General features: G+C 39.5%; 1 protein-coding gene across 4 annotated transcripts; it reads left to right on the forward strand.

Annotated features, from left to right (window-relative positions):
- Positions 1-941: 941 nt before the first annotated feature.
- ZNF330 (zinc finger protein 330) lies at positions 942-17,131 on the forward strand. 4 transcript variants are annotated; one of them, XM_082389938.1, is made up of 11 exons: positions 1,007-1,141; positions 2,544-2,631; positions 3,031-3,162; positions 4,639-4,658; positions 4,760-4,830; positions 6,900-6,979; positions 9,408-9,534; positions 9,991-10,095; positions 13,791-13,837; positions 14,892-15,009; positions 16,171-17,131. In XM_082389938.1, exons 3-11 carry the CDS (start codon positions 3,043-3,045, stop codon positions 16,443-16,445), a joined length of 963 nt encoding a protein of 320 aa, XP_082246064.1. In that variant the 5' UTR covers positions 1,007-1,141; positions 2,544-2,631; positions 3,031-3,042; the 3' UTR covers positions 16,446-17,131. The 4 variants fall into 4 exon arrangements, with proteins under 4 accessions (XP_082246065.1, XP_082246066.1, XP_082246063.1 ...); XM_082389939.1 differs by lacking the exons at positions 1,007-1,141; positions 2,544-2,631 and adding an exon at positions 942-1,002; XM_082389940.1 differs by lacking the exon at positions 2,544-2,631 and having other exon boundaries at positions 954-1,150.
- The last annotated feature ends 4,324 nt before the right edge of the window (positions 17,132-21,455 follow it).

Genomic DNA, 21,455 nt, shown 5'->3' on the forward strand with positions numbered 1-21,455 from the left:
TAGGGACAGCTGAGAGAGTTGGTGGTATAGGAAGTTGGTTGGTTAGATGTTTGAAGTTTGGATTTTAGTGGTGGAGTAGTTCCACCTGATGACAAGGCCTGGGGTACAGTCATGAGAGTGGGTGCCTGTCTTGGAGCAGAGGTGATGGCTACTGGAGATGAAGAAATCCAGAACCCAAGAGGATGGGTCTTCCATTTAGATATTAATGTGATTCTGGGTGATGGCACAAGTTGGAAGTCAGGTTCTAGAGTCTTCCATCGGTGAGGAGAGGGTAAAACAGCAACAAGGTAGGATAAAAAGTGGCACTGCTACATAAAAACGAGGATGGATTATGTGAGGGAGGCACTGGGAAGCAAGGGGACACATCCCACCCCCCTAACCAAGACATGAAGGAAGTGTGAGAAAATGAGCAACCTTCACTTTCAAGTTTAAAGCAAGCGGACTCTGCAAGGGGGGTGGGGGTGATGTTAGATTTCAGCTAAGGACAGGCAGCAAACACACTAGAGGCTCAGAATGTGGAAGAATTTGTTCACAAAAGAATGGAATTCCAGAAGGCCAGTGGAAATAGACAAAGGAGGGTAGTACAGAACTTCACTGGACAACTAAAGGGACAACTTGTGGAGCAAACACGAAAAGTGGGATGTGAGGGCACAAAATATGCGGGTAGCAGAAAGTTTCCAGAAGAATTAGGCAAGAATTTTCTGTTTGAGTCAACTGATCCACCACCAGGGCTTAAGTTCATTTCCTTTTTCTTTTTGGATTTTTCTCTTCGCTTAGATTTCTCCTTTTCTGAAAACATAAAATTGAGGTGCCTCCCTTTCCCTCCTTCTGTTCCCCCATTTTTCCTCTTCTCTCAGTCAGGTCCTCAGCCCAGGATTGGGAGACCTGCCCCCAGCGGAAGGGGGAGTGACGGGGCGGAGCGAAGAGAAGTGGGCGGGCCTTCCCCTGTCGACGTGCTGACGTCAGAGGACATCCGGTCCGGCTCCTAGTACCTGGAAGCAGGTCTGTCCGCCTTCCTCGGGGCTTAGCATTTTTCCCCCCGGAATTGTGGTCCTCGAATTGGATCTACAGCCGCCGCGGGCCGGCCTCACGCCATTCCCTGCCCCTCGGCCCCGGGAGTGAGCCCGGCCTCCCCGCGAGGGTGAGCGAGGTCGGCCCGGAGCGCGCGCGAGGGAGGGTGCCCCGCGGGCGGGGATGGCCGTCGGTTCCCCGAGTCGCGTGGCACCTCCGCCGACTCTCCCCTGGGCTCCCCCTGCACCCCGCTGGGTCCTCCGGCTGCAGGCTTTGCCTCCAAAGCCGCAGTGGCCCCAGGCCTGTTTTCTCATTTCGTGGCACGGGCCACGTCCTGAAGAAGTGGGAGCGTTCCTGGAGGAGGGCTTAAACCCCTATAACGCTAAGACATAGAATTCACTCTTTAAGTTTACAAAACAAACTAGAGGGGAAAAAAATGAGGCTCAACTTTCCCAGCTGGTTCTCCCCGGGGGACGCAGAAAATTCAACCGGTGATCACCCTGTGATTATTTTTTTAGCTTCTTTGGCGAGGGCAGTACACAATTTTTCACCCTGTAAGTTTTGTCATTGTAAATAACGGAAGGGTGACCTAGTGGACTTGGACGTTACTCCGGGTAACCACCCACTAAACCTCCTCGCCTGGTTTGTTCATTTTTAAGTTGCAACTAACCACCGCGCGGTTTTTTGATTGGGCATTCCAACATGAGAGTTGAAACCCGGAAAGTAGGACAACTTTATGAGTGACGTTAGTATTGTTCCGGGTACAAGCTGGTGTATGATTTTGCTGTATTGTAATGAGAAATGTAAGTGTCAAGATGTGCTTTCATGGAACTCTCTCCCTGTATCATGGACACGACTTTGGTTTCTTTGAATATTTTTGTCTTCAGGAACGTTGTGTGTCAGTCACCAGTGAAACTTAAAACCGTGCTTGGAGGTTTGGAATTTGTAGATCTTGGATTGAGCCTAGAAGTCTAAATCTGTGCTTTTAGGGAATTCCACAGTTGATTTTTGAGAACCACTCTTAGAAAAGACTTTTTAAAAAATACATGTATTTTGAAGAATATTAAGAAATTTGAGATTCTGTTTCAAAGCAAGCACATGGACTCATTCATTCGTGTATCTCTTCATTTGTTAAGGGCTTAATTTATGCCAGGCAGGGCTGGGAGGCAAAGAAAGATATTGTCAAGAAAGATAGGGCTGGAATCCTCAGGGAACTTGTGTCTTCAGATGGGATGAAAAGCCAAATAAAAATGTGTTATTTAGTGAAAACCTTGTTTTTCTAAATGAGGTAGTTCTTTCAACTACCTGATAAAAGCCAGTTTTAAAGTCCTTATTTTGATATGTGTGGTAAACACATACTCTTAAATTTGAACCCTGTGAAAATTACATGCTCACTGCAGGTAAAAGTAGCGGGAAAGGCAGCTTTCAGGGAGTCAAAGCTACTCTGATGCCTTTAATATCTTTTCGGAGAGGGTAGTTTGGCTCTGTAGTTAATGTTGTCATTTGACTTGACTATTAGACGTTTTATTTAGGTATTACACGGGAGAAATTAGACATACTTGAAGACTTGGCAGCATCAGGTCATCTGAATATATGGCTTAAAAAAGTGATATAAACTGGGTAAATAATATACTTTTAAATGAGTCTTGTTAATTATATATTCCTAATAATTTTTTTTCACTTGGTACAGAGTAGTTTTTAAAGAATATTGAATATCAGAGGAACTTTTTTTTTGCTCTGTGGGAAAGAAAACCATTTTGGCTGTTAGGGTAAATCTTTTTGATGTTTACATATTTTAGAACTGTTTGGTAATACAAATAAGTGCCTTATTTTAAAAGCCATCTATTTGGGATGATGTGTGCTAAATGATGCATAAAGGCTTAAAATGTGCTTAACCATCAGAATAGCAGGGTTGAGTTTAAAGTTTGAGAATTAGAAGATTTCATTCTGGTATTCCTTAGTTTCTTTAAAATAGCAAATGCAACAGGGCAATTATATCTTCTCTGTTTGCTTGTGTAGAAAGAAGGGGAGATGCCTAAAAAAAAGACTGGTGCGAGGAAGAAGGCAGAGAATCGCCGGGAACGTGAAAAGCAATTAAGAGCATCAAGAAGCACTATCGATTTAGCTAAACACCCGTGCAATGCTTCAATGGTAACAGCTTTTTTGGTTATCGGTTGAAAAACTATATAAATCTATGTTAAAGGCATGTCTGTTGTTTTCATTAACACTGAGTAGTGGTGAATTTTGTTTGATTTTGTTGTTTCTGAAACCTATCATATTACCTTGGCTACTGTTGGTGACAAATAGATATGTACTGAACAGGAATACACACTAGGAACTGTGTGACATTCTCCAGCTTCTCTAACCTAGTATGCCTTCCTCAGTTTGTCCTATTAATTGGAGCCTTTTCATCCTAAGTCATCATTACCATGACATAGTCCTGGTTTCCACAAGCTTATAGCTCAGTTGTTTTCTGTATTACTTAATGTTTATCAATGACAGAAATCCAACCTAAGTAACTTCAGGGAGAAATAGTTTATTGAATAAGTAATGGGCTAACTTGTGTAGTTGGGAAGGGCATGGATGTAGCTGGGATGCTGGGACAGCTGGAACCTGAAACAACTTGTAGTTCTGTCTTTTGCTTTTATTTAGTTCCATTTTCTCAGATTGTTTAATTCCATTTTTTGGGGTTCATAGCCACTGGGTTCACAGCTCCCATGTCTCACATCACATATTGTTGCCCTCAGAGAGGGAAAGGACTCTGATGGGTTGGGCTTGGGTGGGTACCCATCCCAGGATTAACCAGCATTTGTACTGGGCTGGTGGGGGGGTGAGGGGGAGCGAGATTACATAGCACAGATAGGACGGTGGGGACTCCCTCGTCCATGTCAGGGTGATTTCTAGAGAAGAGAAGGAGGACAGACAAAGAAATCACTCATACCTAAATATATACAGTGAGGGCTAGACTTTGGTAAGTGCTGCAGAAAAGGTACAATTGGGATTAAGGTTCATTAGGACTAAGAGGTGATAAAGGTGAGTGTGGGGATGGGGTACAGTTCACAGAGGAGGTGGGATCATCACCAGGACTTCCAGCAGGTAAAGAAGTGAGGAGGGACTTTTCAGGGAAAAGTATTAGAATAAGTAAGGCATGGAAAAGAAGAAATACAAGACATATTTTGAGAATGGCTGGCAAATAGTGACTTGAATCTAAAGAGAATAGGCCAGTGAGGTTTGAAAAGTGGTTAGAGACCAGACTGTGGAGAGCTTCTTCATACCATGTTTAGAATTCTGGATTTTCTGTGAGCTTCAACATACTGTGTTCTCTACTGTTTCTTGTGTTCGTTCTGTATTATTTTTCTGATTGCTTAAAAAAAAATCCAAAAAACAGACCACTACTGTATTTAGCCTCTTTTGTGAAAAGGCCACTTCTTTCTCTAGTGTGGTATGCCCCAAAACATACCTTTGTTGTTAAAGTATGTATAGATGCTTGTATTCATGGGTGGAATTGGAGGGTTTGGGCAAATGTCACTTAAATTTTAGCATGAAAAACGGTATTCTTTATAATGCGGGTAACTTTGCAGTTTTCAACCAGTAGAAAAATTAATGTTATGTTTTTATATTTTACAGGAATGTGACAAGTGTCAGAGGTAAATTTTTATTTATTTCTTTTTCTATCTATGTGTAATACTATAGACTGACCTTTTATCTGATATTGACTAAATTTTAAAATTTTCTTTTACATGACAAGACGGCAGAAGAATAGAGCATTTTGCTATTTTTGTAATTCTGTACAGAAGTTACCAATTTGTGCACAGTGTGGTAAGTATATGATCAAAACACATGCTTTTCTTTTATCAAACATTTGTTTGGCATTTAATCAGTTTGAACCTGTGGGTTCATCATTATCATTTACAGTAACGTTATGCCTTACTATTAATAAGACTACATAAAATGTTATTTGGACTATCAAAAAACTGTCAAGTCTTGGTTTTGTCTCTTTGATGTAATGCTGGAAAATAATTAAGATACAGTTTAGATAAAGGTACCACGTGTTGTTTTAAACATGGAAAGATTAGATTTCAGACTAATAACATTTGGTGATGCTGCCTTTTTATTTATACTGTCTTAGTCTTGTCGATATCCTTTGTTTACTTTCCTAAGTTTTGATTTCTGCTGATACTGCCTGCAGTGTGTTAGGCTGTTAAAAATAATTCTGTTCCACATTTACCTGGTGCCAGTTTTTGTGATCAGTTGTTTTTCTGTTTGGTTCTTAGCGTATGATTCTTGAATTTCCTCACATGTATTCCCAAGTGAGTAGAATAGAGTTCCTAAGCCACTTACCTAGTTCCCAAGTATCAGTGGAAACTTTTATTCAGAGTAAATGATTATTCAGAGTAAAACTAAATAGTAGTTCATAGAACAAGATCCATGTTTCCCAAATAGTCTGCCACAGAATACTTGAGATATTAATAGGTATTTCTTAAAGCAGAGCATACATTTGAGACACGCTGCGTGTTTCATTCCCTCATTCCCACCTGGGAGAGTTCTCTTACCTATGTATGTGTTAAAAGTTCTGAAGACCTCCAGTAAAGAAACCTGATTAATTGTCTTGACTCCAGATTTGCCCCCCAAACTTTTATTTGAACAAGTATCCCCTTTGCTTATGGGATAATAGTTTCAGGTGGAACACAGTTTGAGATATGCTCATTTAAATGTTATGCATGATAACATTGCAGAAAGTTAGGAAGGCTTAGGGCCACACCCCTGAATGTTTCTAGTGTAGTTCTAGCTTTCAGAGATGGCTTTGAGGTCTGTAATTAATGGAAAAGAGAACACTGGCCTAGATAGACCAGTCATTTGCCAGTTTTTATATCCTTATTTACAAAAGACAAATGGATGTAGAGTGAGGAAATAGACTGTGGAGAAGATTGAGATAAGCTGTCGCTAGGCCCTTCCCCTGTTTTCAGCGTTTGTGGTGCTGTGCACGGATACAGTTCCCTCTCGCCGATTCTTGTCCTTAGTGTTAGACAGGGAGCAGCTGGGGGCCTGCTGCCCCTCATTTCCTGTTTCTCTTCCCATTTCCTGTTGTCTAGCTTTGTTTCTTAGGTAATCAAGGTAGTGGAAAATTGAGCATCTTCTGTTTCTTTCGTGTTCTGCTTTGTGGAGTCTGAGATGCGTGATTGATTTGTCACCATTAATCCTCTCGCAGCATGTGATCAGTGAATTTCCTGACAGTGTTTCGGGTTGGTGATTCGCTGCTAGATAAGAGCTCTTGTGGCTGTATTGTGATTTTTAGCTTTATCACTATATTCCTGATTTTTGTGCTCATTTGGGCACTTATTGGACAATTCTTTTAGAAGAATGTTTACCCGGGGGCTAAGTTTGTAAATTTTTAACTATGGTTAAACATTAAAAAAATGAACCAGATAATTTGCATAATTATTATTTGATTTGCTTTGGTTTGATATGTTCTAGGGAAAGAAAGAAGCAGTAACTTCAAATCAGACTGCCTTTATTGTGAATTATAAAATGTAAAATTCACTTTTAAAGCATATTTAAAAACCTCCCTGAATTCATCTGAAAATTCACAAGATTTTTAAACTGCTTTAGTGATTATTAGATTACAAAGCATAACCTTCAAATTTTGATTTTAGTACAAACATGAATTATCATATAAGTTCCTAATCTCAAAAGATCTGACTCAAGTAATGAGGTCTCAGTTATATCCATTTTCTTTTTTCAGTTATATAAGCAGTAAATAGTGCTGGTCTCTCTTTATTTTCAAATTATTTCCATAGGAACTTGGGCTAGATAAAAAGAGGAATTAGTGAATATTTGTATGTACTACTTTGCAAGACTAATAGTGAAAATTTTTGTTTCTTTGCTAGGGAAAACAAAGTGCATGATGAAGTCTTCTGACTGTGTCATAAAACATGCTGGTGTCTACAGTACTGGCCTTGCCATGGTGGTAAGCTTCTTGTAGTTATCTTTTAGACGAGTAGGTTTCCAAGGAGAAGGAGAAGGCATTCTGACCAATATGCAGTTGTTTTTTTCTAAATGTAATCAGTCTGGAGTTATCTGGATTATTTGTGGCATGTTTTTGTATGATTTTCACTTATTACCCACTTGTTTTTGACTGCTTTCTTCTTTCTTATTGGGAAATGTATAAGGAAGGGAAACTCATCTAATGTTGACCTAAACAACATTAATTTGTTAGTGATACCTTTCTAATATATCTTAATTAGACATCACAAAATATTATTTACTATACTGAAAGTCCTGCTAAACTAAAATTCAGTCTTTTGGTTAAATAAGCAACCTAGTTCCAAGAGAACCTAGGATTAATCGTTCTTTTAAAGCTTTACGTTTCAAAAAAGAGTACATAGTTAACACAGAATTACGCTCTTTACTACATGTAGTTACATGTAGTTCATTACATGTCGTTATGTCTTTGTTACATGTAGATGTTTCAAAGAAAATTCATTATTTTACATAATGGAAACAGTTGCGTTGTGTGAGGCATTTTGCTCGTTTTTTAAAAAAAAATGTTATCCTTTTGACCAGTTTTACTGTATTCTATTGTGTGAATTTATTCTTAGGTCCAAATGTCAGTCCATGAGGAAAGTAATATTTATAGTAGAATATTCATAATTTTCCAAGAACATGTAATTTTCCATCATGAGGCAGACCTTTATATTTTTCATGAGTGGCTATCTTATAGAAGAGCTGGAATTATTCATAATCATCATGTGAAAATTCTTTATTTTAAGTATAGCATTGTCAGTGTTATCTTTATTCAGAAGCTGTTGTAATCTTCCTTGGTAGTTTGCTTATGTCTAGATTTATCAAATTATTATTGTTTTAATTCACTGAGTTGTATGAGTATGAATGAACTCTTATATAAAGAATACATTAAAGTCGAATCATGCATCATTAGCTCTAAATTCTAGAAAAGTGATTTTCTGGCCATCTTCTATTTGCTGATTAAGATTCCCTCTCCCCGACTCTTCCCCCTGATTTGCCCTGGGAGCCTGACTTGTGTGGTGGAGTGAATCAGTGTCTTACTTAGGGCTTCTTTTTGGGTTCAGCCGCCCAAAAAGGACTTTGGCAAGAGACCTGATGATAGGAGGAAATTATGATCCGGGTGTTTATTCTCCCAGCTTATGCCCTACCAGTTTATCCTGGTTTCGACATGGATTGGCCACCAGTTCCTCTCTATATGACCAGGTAGTCCTCTGCATACGGCTGGCTTTCTCTTGCGGTTGTAGAACCTCCCTCCCTTCCCTGCCCTTGGCCCTTCAGCCCTAGGGGTAGTATCTGCATCATCCCAGATGTTTTTTCGAAGCCCTTCCCTATTCTTTGTGAATTATCTCTTTAAACTCCCCTGGATTACCCAGTTTAATGTGTCATTTTTCTCTTGCTAGAACCCTGAGTAATCCAAGAGATAGATTCGAGGATTTGCTATCTACACTGGTAATCTATTTTTGCAAGTCCCAAAACATTCTTCCTATTTGCACTTTTCCACTTTTGTTCCAGTGCCTTGAATAGTAGAACAGTGAATTTTGAGTGTTGGAAGACCTGGATTTGAATCACAGCTCAGCTCTAATGTAGCTCTAGAACTTGGACTTAGTCTCAGGCCCCTGTCCCTCCTCACCCAGAAAGGAAAAACCGTCCAGTTCCATTTCCTTAAGATTCTTTCTAGCTCTTAGTGTTCTGTAGATGTCATTGTGTTATTAAAGGTGTGTGTAGTCTTACCGTCTTACCTTGACAGAGAATTGGAAAGTCTCACCCTGTCATTTAGTTCCAGATATTATATTTTAGTTTTATTAAACAAAGAGTTATAATAATGATTTAATGCATAAGTTGCCTTAAAAAAGATGCTGGCAGAAGTTTAATATTTTCTCTCTGTTATTCTAGAAAAGCTATATATTTATTTTATAAATTACACAGATAAGAAGGAACTTTCTTAAGTCAGGAATGTTAGTATTTGAAAAAACTTAATTTCGTTACCAGAATTGCTATAGACAGGAACGCTTAAATTATGGGCTCTAGACTTCATTTGATTTTTTGTAAAATTCAGTTTGGGGGCAACACTGTCAGCTCTTTGACTTATTTTAATGATTAATATTAGCGTAAGTGCATAGTTTCCCTTTTGCTTCTTTTTCTTTTGATTTATAGATTTGTATATTGTAAATAGCTATTGGTGAGGTAGTTTGATTTTCAGGAAACACTCTTTAATTTTGGCTTAAACAGTACATTTTCTTTAATGAAGCCACTCATTATCACTGAAGGTTGATAAGTGGCTAAATGTATATAATTTTGGTGGTTGCCGCTGCTTAAACTATGGCTGCAGCCAGTTGTGTCAAAGGTTAATTTTTCATGTTCTTTGGTTGCAGGGTGCAATATGTGACTTCTGTGAAGCTTGGGTTTGTCACGGTAGGAAGTGTCTCAGTACACACGCCTGTGTCTGCCCGCTTACCGATGCTGAGTGTGTGGAATGTGAACGGGGTGTCTGGGACCACGGTGAGTGGTTACCTACAAATGATGAGCTTTGCTGGAAGTGAAGGCTGACTTTGACACGTTCTGGATGCTCTTTTTTTATGACTTTTTTTAGGATTCTGTCATCGTAAGTACTGGCACTGTTTTGGTTAGCAGTTTAGTTGGAAAAGGGATTTATACCAGCAGTAACAGGCAATACTAGGATTTTTACCTAGGCAGGTAGGGAGGGGAGTTACAGGGGAGGAAGTGTCTCTGAGCATTGTGAGTGTATATGGGTAGCCAGGGTACAGTGGGAGTTCACTCTTTTATGGTTCAATTTGTCAGTTTTCTTTGGAGCCTTTGCCAGAACAAAAACTGCCGTGCTATTTTGGTATAAATCTTAAATAACTTGCCATCTTTTCTGAGCAGTTTTACAGATAAGTTTTTTAAATTAAACTTTATCATATTTACATTTGTGGGTTTTGTTCTTTAATCCAATAGGAGGCAGAATTTTCAGTTGTTCTTTTTGCCATAACTTTCTTTGTGAAGATGATCAGTTTGAACATCAAGCCAGCTGCCAGGTTTTAGAAGCGGAAACATTTAAATGTAAGTTTTTATATATTAGATGTTCTTTATACCCAAGATTCTTAATAGTGTAAGTGTTAAACTTAATGAAAAAGGAATCTAGTTTTTCATGCGGCCTCTTATGGACTGTAATTTAATTCAATATCTATTTTCTGTTTGTAGAAAAAATTCAGAACACATACAGTCCATTTTTGTCCAGCAGTGTGCCAGTGACATTTTGGTTGGGTCAGTTCTTCATTTTGTGGGATTGATCAGGCATTGCAGGACTTGTAGCATTCCTGATCCTGAATACTAAATGTCATTTTCACTTCCAAGTTATTATAACAACTAACATACCCTCCCCCACCCTGTTTTCAGGTGTCCCCAGATAAGTGGTACACCCCTAGTTTGTTCCTGCTGGTTGGTTCCAGTGACTCTTAGGCAGGACTGTGCATCAGAAACACCTGTGGAGGTTATTTAAAAGTACAGCTGTCAAGGCCTCATCCCTGGAGGTTCTATCTTTAAGTGGGTGGCAGGTGCCAGGCATCTGTATTTAACCTGCACACATAACTCTCATGTATATTCTAGTTTGAGAACCAGTGTTTCATGGTATCGTCTTTAGAGATAGATTGCATTTTATTTTATTTCTATTCTGTTGATTCTCAAAAGCTCAAGTTTTAGATTCAGACATTACTTGAATTCTACTTATTGGCCATATGTTTTTGGGCAACTTACCAAATCTTTCTAAACCTGAATTTTGTTATGTATTAAAGAAAGAAGCTAATTGTTTCAGAGTTAATTGAAGTGAGAATCCATATAAGGCATAAGTATGGTACCGGTCACTTACAAAGCCCTTATTAAATAGTAGATACCACTGTAGGAAAGACTGAAATTCCAAATTCACTTTCTTGAATTTGGTTCTTGTTCTGCTATGAAATGCTAATCCCTATACTCATCTATAAATTTAAAGTTGGTAAGTCATCAGTCTAAGACACACATACACACACATAGGTAATTCTTGTGATATTTATAAAGAAAATCTCAAAAGATTAAAGGAACATCTCAGAGTAGTTAGCCTTTTTGAGCTGTTCCTAGGCTTCTGCAGAATGTATAATATAAAAATTGAATTATTTTATTTGGGACTTGGGAACTTTGTGTATTTCGTAGCATTTACACCCCAAAGACAGGCAACTGTAAGTGATAAGGCTATATTTCCATCAAGAAGTTTTAGTGATTCAGTAAAAGACAAAGGAAAAATAAAGACACTGAATAATTGAAAGGATTTTAAGATAAATCTATTACCATGCCTTTGATACCTCATATTAAAGTCATTCTCATTGCAGATTCACAGGCTTCCTTGGTTTACTGTAATTTATCATCTTTCTTTACTTTTTTTTCATTGTTTTATTTTTTCGTTGCCATTTTTCCTTTGCCAGTTGCCATTCACTACTTGAAATATTTTCTCTGAAACACTGTCCTAATCATACATATAAGTCCCAAAGATAGTTTGTTTCTACTCCCTTAATTGGTCATATATCATCAGTTTTGGATTTGACCGTACAACTATGAATTGGAAGATACGGAAATTCTATAAAATACTTCTTTGCCTGTATAACCAGTGGGAAGTATATTTCGAGGAGAAAAAACAAAAACAAAAACAAAACACATGTGTGTACTCTGCCTTTATTTTTTAAAATAATAAAAGTGGCCCGGGGACTTCTAATTTAAATGGCTTATTGTCAGCAGGCTTTGATGTATTCTAACCTGCTTTCTTTTAAAATACTCGGAAGACATAGAAATAGATTTAAAAAGAAAACCATTCCCCAGTCTAAAACTAGGAAAGTCACAATATTTTTTAGAATCTGGGAGAAATGCAGTTTTTATATAAGTTCAAGATTTTAACTCTTGGGGAGAAAAATAACAGGGCAGTGAAGTGGAGTGCCAGTGTGTTTTTGAGGTGTAATTAGGGGAAGAAGCCTGGCAAGGCCGCATCCCATCCTAGCGGTTTGGGTTCCCTGCCGTAAGGGTGAGGGTGTGATAGACAACAACGAGTTTCTTGGGATTGTGTCGTTGTGGCATGTCAAAGGTTCAGGTGGTGGGGATGGGAGAAGATTCTGTATCAGAAATGCCTGGTGCACAGGGAAACTGGGTTGGGCACTTTGTACTTTCAGTCTGTGTTCTGGTTCTGTACTTGAAAGGAATTTATAGCATTTTGGTGATATATATCCTCTTTTGACTGAATGAAGAATGAACCTAAGAACTCTCTAGGCATATCTTCAAGTAGAAATGATTGAGATTTCAGGTTTTTTCCTCCACAGACTGAAATAATACAGTTATTATTAGAGTAATTTGGTATACTTATATATTCCTAATATATATATATATAGTAAGTACTCAGTTGATTTTTACTTTTATTATTAGCATGTAGGACAAGTAATATAAATCCATCTGAAATAGCAGTGTCACTGTGGAAGGAAGCAGGATGGTTGGACAGAAGCAATAATAATACACATAATTGAGAAATCATCTTTGAGTTTTTAAAAAAATACTTTCCTGTTCAGATTGAAAAAGCTCCCCATGACCCAGGCAAACTTAAAAGAATCCCCAACTTAGAAACATCTGCAATATTTGAATTATAAAGATAGATTTCCTTTTGTTTTCTTTACTTTTTCAAAACCTCTAAGTAAATTGAAAGTTAAGTTTATATTTAGACTATATCAGGGTAAGGCTTAGTTTGTTTTCTTGTTTCTATACCTCTCTTAATTATTTTTGTCTTCCATTTTTTGGCATATTCAATATGTGCCAGACAAATTGGCTTTTCTAAAATATTTGCTCTTAAGTTTAGGAGCATTATTTGCATTAATATTTGCATTAATTGTAGATAATGACCAAAATTAATGTGGCTTACTGACTAAAATAGAGATAAAATATTTTAGGATTTTTCCATCTGTTTTCCTGCCCACTTGAGTATTATTTTCTCTTCATAGTCCACCTGAAGTATTCTATTCTCATATCAGAAGTTTGCAAAAAATGGCAATAGCCTACAACACAAGGAGAGAATATATATTAATGGAAACAGTTATTCTTTTAAAAATTGAAGTTATATCCTTTTTTTTTTGGCTGTGTTGGGTTTTCTTTGCTGCACGTGGGCTTTCTCTAGTTGCGGCGAGTGGGGGCTACTCTTCGTTGCGGTGCACGGGCTTCTCATTGCGGTGGCTTCTTTTGTTGTGGAGCATGGGCTCTAGGTGTGCGGGCTTCAGTAGTTGTGGCTCGCGGGCTCAGTAGTTGTGGCTCACGGGCTTAGTTGCTCCGTGGCATGTGGGATCTTCCCAGACCAGCGCTCGAACCTGTGTCCCCTGCATTGGCAGGCGGATTCTTAACCACTGCGCCACCAGGGAAGTCCTGAACTGTTATATCCTTAAGTGAAGAGTCCAGCCAGTGTCACTGAAAAAATGTTTTACCATTTCAGTTTCCTAAATATCATTAATGAAGTTTGCCATCTCCTAGTTTTGGAGCAATAGAAAGAGATTGGAGGATAAAAGAATGCTGTGTCTGTGCAATTGCTGGATTCCTTGCATCTGGCTGGGGATTCCATCTCATTTTTTTGTATCCTCTAGGTTATGAGACAGAAAAAAAAAACGATAATTGATCTAAGATAGTACATCAAGTATAAATCTGTGGAAAATAGTGTTTTCATTCCAAGTTTGAAAGTGGATATTATGTACTTTCCCTCACAGGTGTTTCATGCAATCGGCTTGGTCAGCATTCCTGTCTCCGTTGTAAGGTATACTTTTATATTTTTTAGTTTTAGATTTTGTTTTCTATCCCCATACTCATCCACCAGCTCTTGGATTATTTATAGCTATAATAAATCTACAGGGGTCCTTAAACATTATGTAATTTACTTCTTTTATTTTAGAGATTGTGAATGAAGTCGAGACAGCTTAGAGACATTTCAGAGGTCATCCAGTTGGCTTGTCTCAGAGTTGACAGCAGTGCGTGTGTCTCCTGAATCTTAGCTCAGTGTTTTTATACCTTATGTTTATGGAGAACATTCTGACCAAAATGATGGGAGTATATTTTACTTTATGTTAAAATGCACTTGTTTGGTAGAGTTTGAGTACAGTGAAGATTTCCATAATGTTCTGTTTCCTTAGACCTTGTCTCCAGCATTTCCATTTGTCAAAGATAACTAAACGGATGCAGCTGATTCACTGCCTCTCAGAGTCATTTCTGTGGTTCCTACTAATGCTCCTAACCCTATCTCTTAATTCTCCCCCAACTCTTCTCCAGTTCTGTCTGTGCTGTTTTCCTCTGCCTTAGATCACTCTTCCGTCTTTGCTTACCCTGCTGCACCCCCATTCTCCTTCAGATCTCGGCTAAGACTTCACATCTCCCAGGCTGCCTTTCCTGAATCCTGGGTCTGGTTTGGCACTTCTCCTCTTCCCTTCCCTTGCGATGCGTAATGTGTGTAGCTGCCTCTCCACTTGTCTGTGTCCCCAGTTAGACTGTGTGCTCTGTGCAGGTAGATAAGCTGGTCACCATTATGTCATCAGAGGCTTTGTGAATACTCACATTTACGAAGAAACGTGTCTGCATATCATCCCTGCATATATTTTCTGTCTTGTGTTTAGGCCATAGTTCAGAAGAGTCCTGGCAGAGACCATTTCCTTTAAGGAATTGAAATCAGGAGCATGACCAGTCCCAACAAAACTCTTAATCTCTGCCCTAACAAAAGTATATATGTAACTTTACATTTCCTTGAAATACCAAGTGATGCCTTCGTATATTTTTTGAATTACTTATTTAACTTGCTCATTTTTATTTCTCCTATATAGGCTTGTTTCTGTGATGATCATACAAGGAGCAAGGTGTTTAAGCACGAAAAAGGAAAACGGCCTCCCTGCCCTAAATGTGGACACGAAACTCAGGAAACTAAGGATCTCAGCATGTCAAGTAAGGCTCTTGTTAAAATACCACTGGGGTGATTTTGCTTTCTTGCTTAGACAAGATTTATCTCTTTTTTTTCTCTTTCTATTTTTGTTTTTGCCTTTTCTTCATATTTGAAAAGATGAATGTGTTCTCTTATGCAAATGGAATTTTATAGCCTTGGAAAATTTGTGGGTAAAATTTCTCAATTTAACTTAAGAAATATACCATCATTCACTCTGATATTTGGCATTTGCTTCAGTTAATGACATAGTGAATACTGAAATTTAAGACCAAAAAGAATGATTTTTCTGTTTTTGCTGAAGCTTCATTTTAAATAATTGAGTAGCAATAAATCCTCACTACTCAAGTGGTGGTAATCTTCAGTACTTGGAAGTTGGAATTCATTTTGAAGCTATTCTTATGTGTGTGATATTTGAGCAGTGATCCTTATTATGTTATACGTCACTACTGTAGGAAATTGTTTTATAGTTTTTATATAACTTTTCTATGAAGGAATGCAACTACTACAGACATGCTTACAGTAATGAAGCTCACGATTTTGTTAAAGAGAATTTGACTCTTTACCAAACGTATAATGGAACCATAATTCTAAATGACTCTGACAATACTTTGTTTAATCAAAGATATAGTTATACAGTGAGGTGAGACAATTTTTTACGCTTAACTTTGTTTTGCTACTAAGGCAGAAGAAATGACAGACTTTGTCTTCTAGGACATCTGAATTATACAGTAGCTCTCTTGAGAAGAGTGTAATGACATGAAATCACCTGTTCTGTGATTTGAAAATGCACTTTTAATTGATCAAACAAAGGGCATTTTAGTTTTTAACATGCCTTATTTAACTTATGTATGGAGAATGCTATTATTCTTATTTCGTTTTCCTACTTTGTCTAGATTTAATGAAATGACACTGTCATCCTTCTCATTTCTTATATATGATGTGTATGTAGACTCTAAGTAGGATGGAACTGATTGTTGTTTCTAAGGTCTCCTTTCTTTCCGGTTAAATGTTAAGTGAGGAAATAAGGAAAATGTGACTGACTTTTTCATTTGAGAGTAAGCAGCAGCCAATCAAGTTCATGTAACTTCATATATTGTAGAGGAAAATGAGGATGTAGAGAATTGGAGCTAATCAGGTGCCACACACATATCTGTCTTTCGTAGCACGCTCCCTGAAATTTGGCAGGCAGACTGGAGGTGAAGAGGGAGATGGAGCTTCTGGGTATGATGCCTATTGGAAGAACCTTGCATCTGATAAGTACGGTGATAGCAGCTACCATGATGAGGAAGAAGATGAGTACGAAGCAGAGGATGATGAAGAGGAAGAAGATGAAGGTGGAAAGGATTCAGACGCTGAGTCATCAGATTTGTTTACTAATTTGAATTTAGGAAGGACCTATGCCAGTGGCTATGCTCACTATGAGGAACAAGAGAACTAGGAAAGCTGCTTGCCCATTGGTGACCTTGTCTGAGGAGCTGGAATGTGTGTGCTTGATGGATCGTGTGTGGATATTCAGACGTACGCACTGTCACTTAGCCTTATGTGAAAGACTAGTCACACTTACTGGGGCAAGGAGTAGGGCATAGCATTTTCATAGGAACTGATAATCAGGCTTGTAGCATAAGAAAAATGAATTTCAAATGTAAGATGTTTATCGATCCAAGCAATTAAGCATCATGGATTGGATTTTACTGATTTCAGTAATCTAGTAGGTTTGCCAATTAATTACATATACAGGATAAAGGAATAGGATGGTAATATATTTGTTTGAAATTAAATTGCTGTTTTTATTAATACTGCTTAGAAAATCATTCTGATTTTGTAAAATGTAATGGGTAAAATGAATTACTGTACTTTTTCTTGTTTGTCCACAGGATAAAAGTCAGATGTTACGCTAAATTTTCATTAAATATTCATGTTATCTTAAGTAGTTATATGTGTGTTTTAGCAATTGACTCATTCATTTCTTTCTTCACAGCGTGTGTCCTGAACAACACCTATTATTTATGCTTAAATGTATAGACAAAGGTGACTATATAGCCATTTTTCAGAATCAGTATTATCACACAGATGTTTTACCCAGGAAATTTCATTTCTCTTTGAATAAATCTAGTATCTCACTTATATACTTTTGATATTTTATTTGATTTCTTATTCTCAGTATTTTAAGCCTATTTTGGAAAGCATTCCAATATTTTTGTATAAACTGTTTCATCTTTTTGTCTAATATGCAAGATAGGTAGCAGAGATTAATAGTGTGTGATAGACACAAAGTGATGCAGCTGAACCCCATCATCCGTGGTAGGTGGAGAACAGACAGTTGCTGGCACAAGTTCCAGCGGTTACAGCTTACACTGACAGTGAATTGGGATGGTGTGGGAGAAAGGAATGCATCATCAGACGGGCTGGCATTTGGAAAGTATGGAGAAAATTGTAGCCATATGGATAACAGGTCGGATGGCTATTGCTGAGCCATTTTTATTCCGTAGAAACATAATGAACAGCTGAGGGCAATAACAGGCAACAGAAAGCCAGAGGGCCTCTAGATGCACTGGAAAAAGCTTTCATCTCTTGCAGCAGGAGAACTGAGAAAACTGAGGACCAAGCCAGGAGTTAGTAGTCTGAATGGATAAACTTCAGAGACAGTTGCCCATCACGGCAGGTCTATTATGCAAAGGTCAAGGGACTGTTTGGGAATATCCAGGACCCTGACGAGTGAGATGGAGACACTGCAATGGATGCCGCTGAAGATTTTCACTCCCCAGACTCCTGAACTTTCTGAGCCCGCAGTCACAGCCCACTTCTCTCTCTTAAGGGCAAAGGCGCCTCACCCACTCCCAAGCTAGATGATGATGCAGAGGTCTCTTTCCCCAGGCAACCTGTGCCCCCTTGAGGACTTGCCCTATCTCCATGCCACTAGACCTAGAATTAGGGTTGAGCAACTGTAATTAGGGTTAAGTAAAACTCAGCCAGAGAAGGGCTGGGCCTGATGAGACAGGAGACAGACTGTACCCCAAAGGAGCTGCAAGAATTGGCCTGTATGTATTGGGAGGGGCAGGAAGAGAATGATAGAGGCTGGAATCTGAAGTTGTTGATTAGGAGGGACAGAACGAAATTAGGGGAGAGTTTGCTAATAACATCCACACTGGGTCCTTGGGTTGCAGGATAAGCACTCTCTTAATGGGATTTAACATCCCGGCTAGGATCCCAGGAGATGTGAACTCACTACCAGGATGGCTTCTAGAAACATGGAAAAAGCAATGGCCAATTCTAAACAAAGTTGAGTGGCAAATGGTGGAGGAAAGAATGAAAAGGTTGAGGGAAGTGGATATGCCAGAATGGATAGATTTATCTTTGGATGATTATGTTCCACAGGAAGGCCCAACAGACATACCATTTAACAAGGCCCTAAAGACGTGTGCTGATGAAAAGAGCACGAGGGCCCCCCAGAAGTTCAGTGGTAACTCTGTAGGCTACTTCTGACAACAGAAACAAACTATTGTAAAACCTAGCTTGCTGATGGCAGTGGGTGATAAGACCCTGAAATAATAGTGGCCAGTGGCAGTACCTATTTGCCAAAAGTCAGTGGGGTCACAATTATGGTAATGACTACCAAGGTGGGAGTGGTTAGTCAAGGGGACCTGACCTGCAGAGAGTTATGGAGAAGGTTAATAGAATACAGCAAGCTTAGGGGCAAAATAAATGAGTAATAATGAGTTGTACCACTGGACAACATCAAGGATAGATAACATGGAGGCCGAAGGGTGGTTATCCTGATAAAGAATTATCAGCCCTTGCTCAGTTTCTGGACCTGAGTCACTTTTCAGACCCATAGCCCACCGATGAAAGAGGTCCCCAGGAGGAAGCCCCCTGTAGCACCATGGCATCTGGACAAGGTAGTTAGTCCCCCAGTGCTTCCCCAAAACCTAGAGACATTCACTCATAATTCTACTCTGGGGAAAGGAGGAAAATAAGATATTTCAAGGTCTGTTGGACAGAGTCTGAATTGATACTGCTATCCAGAGACTCAAAGTGTCCTTTTTGCTCCCTTCTTAAAGTGAGGGAGGGGTTGGATAATAACAGGGGTCTTGACCAAGTGCAAGGTTACAGTGTTTTCACTGGGTGTTTGGAAGGCTAAGTGGAAGCCTCTGAAACTTAACTACCCTCCTACCTCCTTCTTACCCCAGCCAAGATAGCAAAAAGCAATAGTATAGCCTGGAATGATGGCAGAAATTAGTGGCATCCTTAGGGATCTAAAAAATGCAGAGATGAAAATCCCATCCCATCTATATTAATTCACCAATCTTTCCCCTGCTGAAACTGCATGGATCCTGGAAGATGCCTATAGGCAACTTCAAGTTCAGTCAAGTAGTCACCTGGATTGCAAATGCCATGCCGGATGTGGCCTCTCTGTTGGAGCAGATATATGTAGCCCAAGTCCAAGGAATGTAGTCTTGGATTTTGCAAATGATTTCTCTCCATCGAAAAAGGGGATCAGAAACAATTTGCATTCACATGGAATGGACACTATACTTCAATAGTTTTGTCCCAGGGCTTTATTAACTCTGCCACTTTATCCTAAAGAATAGGCACCTGCTTCATCAATGATAGTATGCTGAGGATGGATGAGCAAGAAGTAGCTAGAACACAAGGCAGAAATAGAGACACAGATGTAGAGAACAAACGTATGTGCACCAAGGGGGGAAAACGGGGGGTGGAGGAGTGGGGGAGGGGTGGGGTGGTGGTGGTGGGATGAATTGGGAGATTGGGATTGACATATATACAGTACTATGTATAAAATAGATAATAAGAACATGCTGTATAAAAAAATAAAATTCAAAGAAAAAAGAAAAGTAGCTAGAACAATGAGGCCTTAGTAAGACGTGTTACAGAGAGTAGGGGATAAACCTTATGAACAATATGCCACACCCATAAAATTTTTAGGGGTCCAGTGGTCAGGGGCAGTCTGGTGCATCACCTCCACAGTGCAAAATTGCTACATACACCTCCTGCCATGAGGAAGGCAGCACGATGCCCGCTGAGCCTCCTGGGTTCTGGAGGCAGCATATTTCATACCTTAGGATAGTGTTCCGGGCCATATACCAGCTGATTCTAAGGCTGCGTGTTCTGCATGGGACCCGCGGCCGGCAGGGGCTCTGCAGTGGGTCTGGGTTGCAGGAGAAGCAGCCCTGCTTTCTGGGCCATAGGAGAGGTGCTATTGTACTGGAGGTCACAGTGCTGGAGAAAGGTGTTTGGTGGAGTGTGTGGCAAGCTGCAGTAAGAGAACCACAATGCAGCCACCTAAGGTTCTAGAGAAAGGGCCACGCCATCTGCATTTAGAGACTTAGACACCTCCTGGGCCAGCATGGACTCCAACTTATCTATCAAAGCTACCAGAGTTACCACCACTGCAAAATGTCAAACCTATCGGCGGCAGAAAAGAATGCTGGGCCTCTGATAGGGCATCACTGCTTTATGAGGCAGGTCGGAGCAGTCAGCCTAGAAAGGCCGGTGGTCCGTTCTCAGTGGAATAGGTTTGCCTTTCCTTTTTGTAGGGCCTCGTCCAGCATCAGCACCTGAAGGCTTTGATTCACTGGCAGGAGAAACCACATAACATTGTGTCAGCTCAGGGGACCATCTTTAAAGCTAAGAAGGAGCAGGAATAGGCCTGTGACCATGAGATCCACTGTGTCACACTCTATGCCACCCAGAAACTTCCTGCCCGAGGATATGTTGCAACGGTTGCTGAAGACTCAAGCAGCAGCTCAGAGGCAGTACTCTGCCAGGATTTGACCTCATCCTTCAAGTCACAGATACGCATTCAATCAAGGATACTCTATTCCATTGTGTTCCCAATAGAGAATCCATGTGTGTGTGTGAGGTGGGGTGGCAGTTAAACAGTGTATTTAACAGTCTTCTTGGGCTGCCATAACAAAATACTACAGACTGAGTAGCTTAAACAACAGAAAATTATTTTCTCACAGTTGTGGAGTCTAGAAGTTCAAGGTCAAGGTATTGGCAGGTTTGGTTTCTCCTAAGGCCTTTCTCTTTGGTTTGCAGATGGCCACTTTTTCACTGTGAGCTCACATGGCCTTTTCTCTGTGTACACATACCCCTAATGCTGCTTCCTCTTCTTATAAGGACACCAGTCATACTGGATTGAGGCCCATCCATATGACCTCATTTAACCTTAGTTACTTCTTTAGAGGCCCTATCTCCAAATACAGTCACATTCTAAGGTATTGGGGGTCAGGATGTCAACATGTGAATTTTGAGAGGACAGAATTTAGTCTATAATTAATACTGTGCCCCCCAAATTCATGTCTACCCAGAACCTCAGAATATGACCTTTTATGGAAATAGGACATTGGTAGATGTAATGAGTTAATTTAAGATGAGGTCATGCTGGGTTTAGGGTAGGCCCTAAATTGAAGACTGGTGTCCTTAT

This window comes from Balaenoptera borealis, assembly GCF_965194805.1.
Source record: "Balaenoptera borealis genome assembly, chromosome: 4".
In the NCBI taxonomy this organism is placed as follows: Eukaryota; Metazoa; Chordata; class Mammalia; order Artiodactyla; family Balaenopteridae; genus Balaenoptera; species Balaenoptera borealis.